The 14,031-nt window shown below is 47.7% G+C and overlaps 1 protein-coding gene across 4 annotated transcripts in view; it reads right to left on the reverse strand.

The window, feature by feature from the left end:
* Window positions 1-14,031, reverse strand: part of LOC144152920 (sodium-coupled monocarboxylate transporter 2-like) — a 73,536-nt gene that overhangs the window by 40,574 nt on the left and 18,931 nt on the right. For all 4 annotated transcript variants that reach the window (XM_077684501.1, XM_077684509.1, XM_077684493.1 and 1 more), the window contains exons 2-4: window positions 1,225-1,290; window positions 1,083-1,134; window positions 943-1,010 (exon numbers count right to left, since the gene is read on the reverse strand). In XM_077684501.1, coding sequence (XP_077540627.1) covers window positions 943-1,010; window positions 1,083-1,134; window positions 1,225-1,290 — 186 coding nt within the window. The remainder of the gene's footprint in view (window positions 1-942; window positions 1,011-1,082; window positions 1,135-1,224; window positions 1,291-14,031) is intronic.

Genomic DNA, 14,031 nt, shown 5'->3' on the forward strand with positions numbered 1-14,031 from the left:
TAGCGACTTACGTACTTCAGTCGTTTCTATGCCATCATAAGCTACAAAAAACTGCTCATTGGCTGATGGTCCCAGCGGAAAGGAAGGCGCTCCTGTGTTTGGTTAAAGAAACGCAAGAAAACTGTCTATAATCCGGTTTTTACACTCTAAGATGTCCCCGTAGGCAGGCTTCGCCACGACGCTCTAGAATGATGAATGAATGTCACCGAGTAGGAAAATTTGGCGAAACACGAGGCACATCATTCTTTTTGGCTTAAAAACGGTAGTTGATCAAGGACATAGCGCAATTAAGATCGTTATGCGCTGCTTTGGTGGTGCCCAAGCTGAGATTCCATTTTTTGAGTCTAGTAGACTCAAAAAATGGAATCTCAGTCCAGCGTAGTAGACTCAGTCTACTACGCTGGACTGAATTTCCACTCCAAATTTACATGCTTGAATGGATGGATGGGACATTCTCAAGCGTCTTGCGAAGCCGATTTGCAGGGACTTCTGAGAGTAGGCGCATTCAACAACTATTATTCGTAGCACGGACATACACCACTATCCTCTCGTCACAAAACAAAAATACGTGAGCATCAAAATTGACACACCAGTCATGAAATGCAATTTCGCTTTGATTTTCCAATATATTTTCTTCTCCAAGCGTTGAGCAGAGGCGCCAGAAACGCGGTGAAAGAAATCGCCCCAAGCCCTTGCAAAAAGCATTTTCTTCGTACAGCTTACGATTATCTTCGTGCTAACAGACAGTTAAAATAAGGAATGACAGACAGTAAAAACAATGGGTAACAGTTCATAGATAACAGACATTTCAAATAATATAGACTCAAGACACGCATTTTTTCCGAGATTTGTGTGGTTTCCTGGATACGTGAGCTCCGCATTAAATTTTTTCAATGTTATGCATACTTTCCTAAATCTACCCCAAATATCTGGAAGGCTTACCAGGGCAGTATAGGTGGTGCTGGCAACACCGATTCCTATGGTGCTCCAAAAGAGCGATGTATTAAAAACTGTAAGAACAAAGTTTGTGGGCACCACGTTAGTACAAAGTTCTAATTATATAAAAAAAACTTTGAGCTTACTTGTAGAAATGGCAACAGAGGCTGTGAAGAGAGCGACAGCTCCTGTAGTGACCTAAAACCAGTGACGAAACAGAAAAACGTTACGGCTGTTTAGCGCACCGAATTTAACTGTGCGGATGCACTAACCGGCGAAACCACTTACGCTGATGAAGAAGTATATAGCACATGCCGTCAGTCCAATTTCGTTTCCGTATCTCATTCGTAGGTACTGAAATCAGATAAAAAGGCTCAGATTATTTTCCCTTCGCAGTTCCCACGTACATATCACTTTCGCATTCAACTGAAAATAGTTGTGAACGAGTGCCGGAAATAAAATGTACTATTTAGGTTTCGTTGTTTCATTGCTCAATTCCTGCGCCCATGCGACAGTGTCGGTAACATTTTATTCCGCTTTCAGCCGTAAGTGATGTCCCCGCTCATTATTAGGCAGCCCTTGTAGCAGGAAAAGTGTGGTGGGAGCTGGAGTGAGGTGTCGATAGGCTAAGGTTAACTGTTGCACTGAAACAGGCAACCTGCGGAAGGCTTACTACGTATCCAGAGCGCAAAGCCTGAGGGCGCATATAAAAATGATCATTAAGGCTGGGGGTCATGGCGAGCCCCTGTTATCTAGCGTCTGGGAGTCCGGGTCTAGAGGACGAGCTGAGGCCAGGGGTCCTGTGCCACGGCTGGCCATGTTGACGGGACGTCCGCGCTAACCGGGGCGTCGTTATGTTGACCCCGGGGGAGCGCGCGGGCGGCCAGGTCACCTAAGGTGGAGCTAACCGGCCCTGGGCAAAGACGAAGCAGGCAAAACAAAAAAGTTAATTGAAGACGTGACCACCAAGCCATCATACTAAATAAAGTGGTGGTCTTACAAGCTGTTTTTTGTTATTATTCTCTGGCTGCTCCTTAACTAAGGTGAGCAGAATGACACAACACTGTGTATTGAGGGGCGCTCATAATTGTGCTTCTCGCGGTTTAGTTAAAGATGGATACGGCGCCGTCACATGCGTACTTATGGGCTGACTAATTCTAGCTTCCAGTCGGTTATGCATCATGTTTTCGGACAAACACGTAATAAGCAATATAAAGGATAAACAAAAAAACATCCAGAGCATAGATCAGTAAGAGGAAGTATGAAAACAGCATTCCTGTACTTACATTTATTCCAGCCTTCATTGTATGAAATTCATTAAGCATGCTTATCTCACAATGTTCGCGCTTCCTCGTTCTAGGAAATTTCTGGGCACCTAAATCTGCTTACGGGATTGGAAGGCGAGACCCAGCCATTGTAATAGAACTCTCCACTGCTGCGTCGTGTTTGCGCCTCTTCCTTCGCTTTAGTTTCTTCGTCTTTTTACTCCCACAGGCAGACTGATCGCAATTCACGGGACAGTTTTCTCCCGGTCAGAGCTCTCCTCTGCGCGTACCCGTCCAACGCACGTGGCATCACGTTCACCTGTCACGGGGCGCGCATAAGGCTAATTATCGTCCCACAATGGCGTTCCAAGTGCGCTTCCTGCTTCTCTGGTTATCCGGGTTCAAACTCGAAACGAACCCAAGTGCGTTTTCATTTATTTTATCTTTACAGCGGCGGCCATTTGGCACCGTTCACGTTGTCGCCACCGCCGACGATGACTATGTTCACCTTTCGCGTTTGATGAGCCACCTAAGGGTACTAAAAGCAACGTCTACGTAGTAGAAAGATAGCCCGCAGCCACAACCCTGTATTTAATTTCTCAAATGGACATAAACGTTTCTGGGATGCTGTTGCGCTATTAAAAATGTAACGTCCAACTTTTGTGAAGCCATACGCGTTTTCGGTGCCTACGAACCTGATACCCTGAGGTATGATGACGGATATTTTGGGAAGAAGTGCGAGTACGACAGTCGGGGCGCGTAGCTCATCGCTGCAATCACCTCCCACTAACGTTTATCGCCAAGTGTACACAGGAGCTTCTCAAACCCTCAGACCACAGTCGAAAGCACTCGACTCTATCAACGCAAAAGCCTTGCTTCCCTAGGTTGGTAGAAGCGCTCACCCGGCCATGGCGATGATAAAATGCGCGCCAGGCTGGCGTCCGCATAAAGCGTCCATGAAACAGCTAGCCCACGAAATTTATATGCGGACGCGCCTGTGGGCGTTCCGATTACTTTTGGTGGCCTGCTCTTGTAAGAGTCACTGCTTATGATGGATGAGATGTGCACGCTGGACCCAACATCAAACAGATTATGCATGGCATTCCGAGTCCGCTGCCAAAGCGCAAAATCATCGGATGTCTAATCACAGGCGTTTCGAAACGTACGTAATAAAACTTGCCAACGGCGCACCCAAAAAGCAACTTTCCCGAATGAAGTTTAAAAAGCGACGCGCGATGTGCGTGCCAAAAAAGCCGTTGTGCTGTTGTGATTAGCAATACAGGACAACGGCGATTCTAGCAACCATGGCTGAAAGAGCCATCAGTTGCGCTTCCCGTACTCCGGTTACTAGCGCGTTTCTTGGCGTGGAAAAGGTGCATTCCTGTTGGATGCGACGCTCCAACAGTGCATGCATCAGACCGAAATACAAGAGACACACTCGGCGCGCGTTGGATTCTTATTGGCCGGGACGCTTAAATACAGCTCGTGCAGCCTACAATTTTCCTGCAGTGATTGGAATGTCAGCCCGTGAGGCGTGCGAAGTTTGTGACACACCAAAGACCATACTACATGTGCTATGTTAGTGTCCACGTTTTTCATCGGAAAGAAGCCATCTCTCTTTAACTCTACGGAAGCTATACTCTCGGCGCCCGTTAACTGAGGAGAAAATCCTGGGTCACTGGCCTACTCCGTCAGCTACGCACCAGGCGACAAAAGCGTTCGTGTGTTTTCTAAAAACGACGACGGACTTGCACAGAAGACTGTATCACAAAAGACTACCCGCTATGAACTCAGTGAACTTGTTTAGAAGACTGTATCACAAAAGACTACCCGCTATGAACTCAGTGAACTTGTTTGTCTATAGTGTCCTACCGCTAGGCTCACCCCACTGCGCTATGTCTGTCTCTTTCCCCTTCCTTTTCTATTTTCCTCCTTTTCCTCATTGTTCCCATTTCCCCAGTGCAGGATAGCATACTAGGCCGTAGCCTGGTTAACATTCTTGCCTTTCCTTTACCTTTTCTCTCTCAGTTAGACGTCAGCTTCTGTAGAGGCAGTGTCACTGCAGCATGGATAGTGATTATGCAACAAGTAGCTGCAATGAGTCCGACGTCGGGGTTGTTGGTTACAGTGGAGATGGCCAGAATACTACCGAAACTAGCCAAAAACCATGCTTTCGGCCCCTCATCTCCTCAATCGTGGATCCTCGACAACTTTTTCTTCATGTTAAATCCACATGAAAACCGGGAAATACAAAATACAAATAGGAGGAGCTCTTCACTGAAACTAAGGAGTTAGCGAGAATGCTCTAACGCCTACAAGCTACTGTGCACAGGGGGGAGTTACAAATCATAAATGAATGCAGCGGGCACCAGGGGGTGCAGCTGCCCCTATCTCTTGAAAGTGTAACCTTTGAAGAGTTCGGATTCACGGTTAATAGCGGGGCGCACGGTAGCGAACATTCCTTTTGATTAGAAGAGCCTCAAGACTATCCGGATTTTTGGTTCCTCCTTATATCATCAACGTTCCAACTACTACAGTTCTCCCTCTCTGTGTACCACATGCATGTATTCCCTGCCCCTTGAAAAAATTTAAGCAGAAGACGCCAGCGGGCTTGAGGAGAGAAAGAGAGAGAGAGACAAATTCGAAAAAAAGGAGAAACGGAGAAAAACATGCGCAATAGATTTCGGCCATCGAAGAAGCAAAACTATAAGTAACAGCCGTGAGTTCACTTCTCAATAACACCAATATCGTCTAAAGAATAAACAAACCCTTGCCCTCCGGAAACAGGGGTGCACGAGGAGCTTGACCTCAGTGAAAATGGAAACGAACAACATCGAAACGCAACGACCGCAAAACGAAAATGAAAACACTTCTGCCAAAATCAAAAGGCAATGAGCGAAATAAAAACGATCGATCGACCTAAACGAAAACTTTTCATTTCGTTGAGCTTTACCCGAACGGGAATGTTTGGTATACGTTGTTGTAGATAATTTTTCTGCCATTATCGGGAACGTATACATTCTTCAATGGCTGCCCGCTCTTTCACGGAACAAATCACGCGCGGCCTACCCATGCCGCGCTAGAAGGTGAACTTCCCGACGGGAGCGAGAGACGGCACCTGCTATGTGGCGTGATGCGATTGAGGACGCTTACTGGCTCCCGTTGTGGCTTGATATAGCGCGACACTTGCGCGCGCGCTCCCGTGCCAGCTGCGAACGGTGAGTGAGAAGTGTGTACTCCCCAAACCCTTCAAGGGCATCATCATCATCATCATAATCAGCATCATCGCCGTCGTCATTAGAATATGCGGATAAGGTTGGCTTAGCCGCAAGGCGTTTCGGTGAAAGCCACCACCGACGGCGAAAGTAAGCCAATGCAAGCTTCCCTTGAAAAGGAGGAAAAAGATTACAAAGCTGCACGTGACAGAGATTTGTGAGGACAAGGAGGAAAGTTAATTTTAGCGTGATCGCATGGGGCAAGATTGCTTCAATTTATGCACGAACTGTGACCACGTCTGTGGGAAGGCGAAGTCGCCGACTAAAGCGTGTTGTATTGTTTACACAACTCCACATTTGTCGTAGTAAGATTGGTAGTTCGGGTCAGCACGAAATCGCGGTGGAGCAATAGAGAAAATCAGGATGCCCGACATGTCAGGCAAAACTATCGGGTTGTGTTACCTGAAATCATAATGCATACTTTACCCCATTCCTACAAAAAATAACTAACCCTGATTATTTGGCACATGGCATGCACAGAGCCACGTGGAAATGGAAGAATGCGGGAAGGACGGACCACAATGGTCTCCCCCAGCGGCAAAATTTACAGGCACCAGTGAGTCAGTAGGCTCCGCGTGGCAGTCGTATGTTCAGCAATATCGTTTGAATTACTGAGGTCTACAGCCAACGTGCTAGCGTAGGAACTCCAAAAACTACCCCTCACAGTTTTAATTGCAAAACTCGAAAACATTACTCCTAGCTCAAAACTCGAAGGACCACTCCATGGCATTCCATTGGACATCATCGCTTTTGCATTCACAACTCTTAAGAAGTGCTTAGGTGTACTTGGATTAGTTTTTGTTTTTCAAGCACAATGTATGTATTCTAAACTCCATACAGTATATTAACTGGGTTACCAGCGCACTCAGACGGGGACACAGAAGAAAGAAACGACAGGACAAGGCGCTGAACTACAACTGATTTTTGATTCAGAAAAGAAAGACATATAAAACCCCGCACATCCAATAGCATGACCAACACAACATGACGTCAACACTTATCGTCTAGTCTTCAGTGTGTTACAAACGTTGCACCAGATAATCCATTTCTTTTTGCGAGATAGCAACCGAAGGCATGCTTACACAGTTTTCTTTAAGCCACCCAATTTCAAGTGCTTCGATGACCTCGCGTGTGTGCTTATCCTTCTCTATGATGATGACTTCACACTCACAGCGAACAACGGGAACAAAGACTCATTGCATGTGTTATAAGTCGTATTATCACCGCTGCAACACAAGCGCAGCGAAACCAGTTTTGCCCCGTCCACGCCATGCAAATGACACGCTGCGCTTGAAGGGTGCAGCGAAGTCACTGCGCCAGTTGGGAATGGATCCAGATGTTACTCGGCTTTCGTGTAAACCGTGTAAACCCGGTCGCAGCGCCGCAAGGGGAAAGGAGGTATTCTGGGATGCACGTTTATCGGGAAAACGCTCGCGCTCTGCAGCGTCCACGGGACCTTTTCCACAAGTGACCCACCCTTACCTCAGTTGCAGCTGGTGGTGAATCTGGAGGGGAGTGGCCCCGTGCAAATTAGCAGCGGATGGCTTTCCTGGCCAGCCCAGACCCTGAATTGCATTGCAGTCCTGAAGGTAAGTGTCATCTTCTTTCCAGTCCCATTGAGAGGGTACTTGCGATTTTTGAGTGTGTATGTTGTCGCAGCAAAATGGGAATAAGTGAATCAACCATGAGCTTCAGACGGCAGCTGCCATCTTGCTTGGCACTCCTTCAGAGATGGTGGGCTGTTAGGCCTACATTCAGCCGCAAATGTAACCTTAACGTTGCGCCTAACGACGTGCCAAGCAACATCAAACTCACTGCACATCATGCTGCAGGTATCGCTTGACGACGTTAGGCCGCAAAGCGGAGTGTTTGGCGTGCCGTCGGGTGGTTGCCCAGCCGACTCTTCAAGCTGTGCTCTCCAGGTTGGCTCTCCAGAGACTGCATTTTCCGCCTGTGGGTTTAAACACGACGGAAATCACGGCGGTTCGCTTTTTTGTTAAATACACAAGTAAAGGTGTGACCTATTCTACCTCTGACAAACGGTGTTAATACGGGCTTGTTGGTACATACCTAGTTTGATAACAGCGCTAGGACAGGACACAGAGGCGACACGAGACTGGGCGCGGACTAACAACACAGGGTTTATTTCGCTGGAGCTGTATATATACCCTGGGAAATAAAAACAATAAAACACACAAAATCATAAAATTGCGAAGGCAAGGGCTTGTTTCTATAAAAAATGCACATGTGCAATGATTACGATCCATGACTTAGGTAATCGTGCTTCTTTTTATGCAATTCAATCAACGCCATGCTGACGGAATTGTCATTTCGTGTACGGATGATGTGGGCCTCAAAGACTTCCCTGTTGCGTTGCTCTTTATATCTTTTTAGCGCATGCGTCTGTTCGAGTCTGGGCTTGCAGTCTACTTGGAGTCGTCCGTGATGGCCTTCAAGGGAGACTACTAAGTCCAAAACAAAGGTGTGTGCATCGGCTCTTGCCTCGCTCCGGTACTAAGCGACTTGTTACTTCCAGGCTACGACAGGAAACTAGCCGAAAGCCTCATCGGTAGTCGGACTCAACGAGTTTTTTGACACGTGGACGATTTTTTAGTTTTTATCGAGCGCGATGCAACTTAGTGTGGTCAGGAACAAGTAGTGCAGTGTATTCTCAGTTTGTTCAAATCCACCCTTCAGGGCTTCACCTTGACGACCGAAGAACAATCTGAAGACCGCATTAGGTTCCTTTACCTAGTGATGACATTGCGCCCCGAGCACGTGTGCTGCAAATACTCGCCTCGCTCTAAGAAGAGCCTACTGCCCTTCAAGTCAGCCCATTCAAAAATCGTCAAAAGAGGCATCGCTATATAGGCTCTCCGGAACGCCCTAAGCAAATACTGCTGGCATTAGATATGGTCCAGCTTTTCTGATCAAGTTGACCCGCTGATTAAGGCAGGATTCGCTGTCATGCTATTCGGAATATCGGAAACCCTCTTGAAGGAACTACAAAGGCAAAAGCCAGTAGAAGATCACGAAGAGACAGAACGAAGGAAGTGGGCTGTCGTTCCATATATTCATGCGGTTTCCCAGAAACTCAAGAGAGAGAGAGAGAGAGAGACAAACATTTACTATACTGGGGAGCAGGAGGATGTTCGTAGGGCCTCCACTCAGTGAGAGGCATCCTTATTCCAAGATGCCTTGGAGCTGGCTGGCCGTCCGGGCCCGTTCCACCAGTCGGCGCTGGTCCGAGAGCTCGGAGCTGGTCAGCTGCTCCACCCACTGCTCATAGGTAGGGTTGGGATTTGGGGTTAGAGTGGGGGTCCGTTGGCACTCCCATTACACGTGGTATAGGGTACCAGCAACAGGGCAGAAGTTACAGGTGGCAGGGTACTTGGTGGGGTACATAGCGTTTAGTAGGGTGTTGTGGGGATACGAATTGGTTTGTAGGCGCCGGAAAGTGGTTTCTTCGTCGCGCGTTAATTGTGAATGAGGTGGCGGGAAGCGACGGCGGTCGTTTTTGTAGTGAGCTAAGATTTCGGTGTACGTGTGGAGTGGGGCCGGCTTTGAAGCAGTTCGGTCGTTGGTTTCTCCCTCTGAGGTAACGGCCCGGTGTGTATGAGCACGGGCAGCGGCGTGTGCCGCGTCGTTCCCTTGGAGGGACTGGTGGCCGGGTGACCAGATGATATTAATTTCTGGAAGTCTTCTTACTTGACGAAGAAGGTACAGTGCGGATTGAGATATGCGGCCAATTAAAAAGTTTCTGCAGACAGTCTGTGAGTCAGTTATAACGGTAAGAAATTCCTCGTCCGTTGTTGCAGCAAGGGCGATGGCACACTCCTCAGCAGTCTCGATGGAAGTGGTGAGCACGGTCGCTGCTGCCAGTTCGGTGCCTTGCGTGTTAACGACACAGGCTGCATGCGCTTTCTGATGAGGGTAGGGCGATGCATCTGTGTATCGAGTGCATGATAGATGGTGATTGTCCTTATGAATTAATCGAGGTCGTGCCGTGCGCCGTTGTTTGTTGAAAACCGGGTGCATGTTTCGGGGTAGAGGAGCTACGCGGATGTGTTGCCGAATGTCTGCTGGGATTCGAATCTTCTGATCTTGTCGTGGTGGGACGGTGTAGTGTAGACGGAGAAGTGTCTCTCTTCCCGTGGGCGTAATCTGTAGTCGGCGTATCTGAGATGCGTGGTGGGCCTCTTGTATTTCTTCCCAGGTGTTGTGGACCCCTAGCTGCAAAGGTTTACTGTTTGCCGCGCTGATTGGGAGCCCCGTAGCGGTCTTATAGGCCTGGCGTATGGTGGCGTCGAGTTTTCGTATTTCTTGTGGTCTGAGGGCCAGGTATGGCGTGCCGTAGGCTGTCCTGCTGATAAGAATGGCTTGGACCATGCGTAGGGTGTCATGTTCGCGAAGTCCGAAGCGACGATTGGAGACGCGGCGGATGATGCGCATGAGCTGGTTAAGTGTGCGCTGTAAGTGTGGTATGGCTTGCAAGCCAGATCCGTCTCTAGGTATTATGAGGCCCAGTATCCGAAGGTGCGGGACGTTAGGGACAGGGTGATTATTTATATATAATTCTGGTTCGGGCATTCTGTGTGCGGTCTTGCGGGTAGTTCTCTTGCTGAGCACAAGTAAACCGGACTTTTCGGGTGCGCACTCCAGTTCTCTGGATTGGAGATATCGTTGGGCGGTGTCAATTGCCATTTGAAGTGCCTCTTCCTGATCTCCGATTGATCCAGTGGGTGTCCATAGCGTGAGGTCGTCCGCGTAGAAAGCGTGGCGGAGATGCGGAATATCTTGGAGCAAGGCTGGGAGGTCCTTCATGGCAAGGTTAAAGAGTAGGGGTGAAATAACCGAGCCTTGAGGGGTTCCTTTGGGAATTTCTGGAAAAGGGTCAGATCGCAGATGGCCGATGCGTACAGTGGCGGTTCGGTTGGTGAGAAATGCCGCGACATAGTTGTAAAGTCTGGGCCCGCAGTTGGTCGTAGCTAGCCCTTGTAGGATGGCTTGGTGTGTGACAGTGTCGAATGCCCCTTTTATATCAAGTGCGACAATGGAATATTTGTGGTTGTTTGAGAGCCTCATTAGTATGTCTTCTTTAAGCTGTAGCAGGATGTCTTGGGTGGAGAGATTGGGCCGAAATTCATACATGGTGGTTGGAAAGTAGTTATTGTCCTCTACGTAATGGGCGAGACGATTGTGAACCATATGCTCGAGAAGTTTGCCCACGCACGATGTGAGAGAAATGGGACGGAGGTTTTTGAGTGTGACGGGTTTTCCGGGCTTGTGGATTAGCGTGATATCGGCATGCTTCCACTGTGGCGGGAGAGTTCCTTTTGTCCAGTGTTCATTCATATATGTGAGCAGATTTTCGAGTGCGATGGGGTCCAGATTGCGCAGAAGTTTGTTAGGGATCTTATCCTGTCCAGGAGTGGTGTTCCTTGTTAGGCCGTGTATCGCGGCTTCAATTTCTTGAATGGTGAAAGGCGCATCCAGTTCCGGATTCGGTTGACCAGTGTACTGCAGTGGCGGGAGTGCCTGTGTCGTGGGCTGAGCTCGGAATGATTTCTGCAGCTCTTTCAGCAAGTCTTCATCTGTTCCGGGGTGGTTATGGAATAATTTTTTAAGGTTGTGCGCAGCCGTGGCTTTTGATTCTTTGGAGCCCGTAAGGGAACGGAGAAGGTGCCAAGTTCTCCGTGTGCCGAGGGTTCCCTGGAGCGTATTGCAGAATTGGTTCCAATTTTGCTGGCTTAGTTGTCGAGCATATTGTTCTGCTTCTTGTGTGAGCAAGGCTATACGAGTGCGTAGCTTCCGGTTGGTCTTGCGCCTTTTCCACCTCTTGAGAAGGCCGTTTCTGGCGTCCCATAAGTGTTTGAGGTGATTGTCTATGGCCGGATTGTCTTCGGTGAGAGGAAGCTCTTTTGTGTGCTTTGCGAATGTCGTGATAATCTTAGCGGCCCAATCCTCAATATTTTGGATTGACTCAGTAGGCGAGTCTTCTCTGAAGGCCTTCCAATCAGTAAGTCTGGCTGTCCCAATTCTTTGCCTGGCGTTTTTGTGATGAGTGATTCGGAGTTCTATAATGTGATGGTCACTTCCTAGTGTTTCGTCTAGGCAGGTCCATTCGTCATTCTTGACGTTATAAGTTAGGGTTAGATCGGGTGAAGTATCTCGGGAGACGCTGTTTCCAATGCGGGTGGGTGTGTCTGGGTTGTTGCATAGATGAAGACGATGCTGCTGAATTGCGTCATGAAGTTGAATGCCTTTCCGATCGTTGCGAGAAACTCAAGAAGGTTGCTGCTCGAGTCGGTGTTACTGTGGTGTTCAGCACCCCTAACAATTTGAGCGGTCTGTGCAGCAGAGTAAATGCTGAGAAAGCTTCCACGAGACTTTGCTGTAAGAGGCACGCACAGCGATTCGTGGAGTGCTGATCGGGTGTAGTGTACGACATACCGCTGTCTTGCGGCAAGTTATACACGGGCCAAACAGGCCGCTGCCTAAACGACCGGCTACGGGAACACGCCTGCAACCAAAAAACAGGAAAATACATTATTCTAGCTCTTCACTGTACCAAGTGTGGATGCAAGCCCAGACTCGAATAGACACGTGTGCTAAAAAGATATAAGGAACAACGCACCAGGACAATCTTTCAGGCCCACAATACCCATACACGAAATGACAATTCCGTCAGCATGGCGTCGAATGACTTGCATAAAAAGGAGCACGATTACCTAAGTCATGAATCGTAATCTTTGCGCATGTGCATTTTTTATAGAAACAAGCCCTTGCCTTCGCCATTTTATGATTTTGTGTGTTTTATTGTTTTTATTTCCCAGGCTATATATTCAGCTGCGACGAAATAAAACCTTTGTTGTTAGTCAGCGCCCAGTCTCTTGTCGCCTCCTCTGTGTCCTGTGGTTGCGCTGTTATCAAATTAACTATTCTACCTCGTTGGGATCAGAAGCTGTGGTATCTTCTGGATCATTGTCGACCGCACGCTTTTTCAGCAGGAGAGCATTGGGGATCTGCTCGGGCAGGCGTTCCGCTTTGAACGGCTGAAGATACCGCATGTGGCCAGGGGCTTTCTTCGGCCAGGGCAGTCCGTCACGCGGCATAGTTTTCTCCATGATCGAACGCAATGCTGACACCCTGCAGACCTGCAGCCTACGCTCGCCGCTCCGAGCGAGCCTCTTGATGCGGTGTGTATACACCTCCCGGGAATCGCCCTGTGGTTAAGAGGAATCAGCGTGAAGTACAGGACAAATGATGAAGGCTCATACCAGCAAGGAAAATGAGGAAATTTCAGGACACCTAGGATAACTAGCCTGCCAAAACAGCGTCTTCCCCGTAGCCCTAGAATTTTGTACTACAATGCAGAGTGTAGGGGTACTCTCCTGTACCTTGCTTGATTATCTTAACGTGATAAAGTTTATAGCTGAGGGAGTAATAGCCAATCGATAATCACGCAGAACTTTAGCGTACCAACTGGTTTGAAGCACAGTTCATTTTTCGCTTTTTCTGTAACCGTATTTTTGCTTATAAAGTCGAACCTCGTTATTAAAGAAGTAGTATCGGGGCAGTAAATTAGTTCGTTATATCCGATATTAGTTGTAACCGCAGAGGTAAAAATCGGCTGTAATAAAGCGGCAATCTAGCTCACGCAACAATCCCAGATAAAAAAAAAATCATTGTTCTACGCTTCGAACCCTCTATAAACAAGGTAATCCTGATCTGCCTCCTCCTGGCATTTCAAACTAAGTACACCGGAACGTGAGAACGTCAAATTACTACAGAACAAAGTCCGTTCGGCAGAACAGGCCTGCGTTCTTACTTACTTGAAGGAGGATGTGGCCTTCGCCTGGAGACTTTTCACAGTCTTAACAGAATGAAGTTTTTCACAGTGTCCACGCAATAAAGAACCTTTTCTACTTGTGCAGTTTTTAAAGCAACTAAAACATGGTTTTGTCTCACTTTTTTTTAAATTTTGCTTTTATTATGACAGTTGTCGAGTTTTCAGCTTCGCGGGAATCAAATATTTCTTCGTTATAGCTGATATCGCGTGGCTCTTAAGGTTTCGGTTTCGTTATAAAAAGAATGGGTGTCATTGAAATGAAGCCTGACCAAACAAACTTCGTATTTAGTTCGCTATATCGAGAATTCGCTATATCAGTGTTCACAATAGCGAGGTTCGACTCTATGAATAACTTCGGGGCTTCCATACGTTGCTACTAAAGTTATTCTTACCAAAAAAGCGTTATAGTAGTCCCCCTATTTATGGATTACCTATGCCAAGCCAGCTGATCTCATTCTTCTTAGCGTATAATAAATATACATGCTTCTTTAGTTTTCGAAACTTCCGTCTAGTTTTTGTCCACACTAAAACATTCGTTCTTCTTCGTCACCATGCGCATGAACTACTGGTCGAGGCACTCAGTGAATAGAAAGTTGGGAATAACTAGGGTCTACACATTTTGACTTAAAAAAGGGCTTCTCTATTACTACGTGACGACACGCGAAATGCCATGGTTGCATTGCGGGCGGACCAAAGGAGATTT

Source organism: Haemaphysalis longicornis, unplaced genomic scaffold (genome assembly GCF_048455015.1).
Source record: "Haemaphysalis longicornis isolate Haplotype H1 unplaced genomic scaffold, Haemaphysalis longicornis Haplotype H1 scaffold_1, whole genome shotgun sequence".
Lineage (NCBI taxonomy): Eukaryota > Metazoa > Arthropoda > Arachnida > Ixodida > Ixodidae > Haemaphysalis > Haemaphysalis longicornis.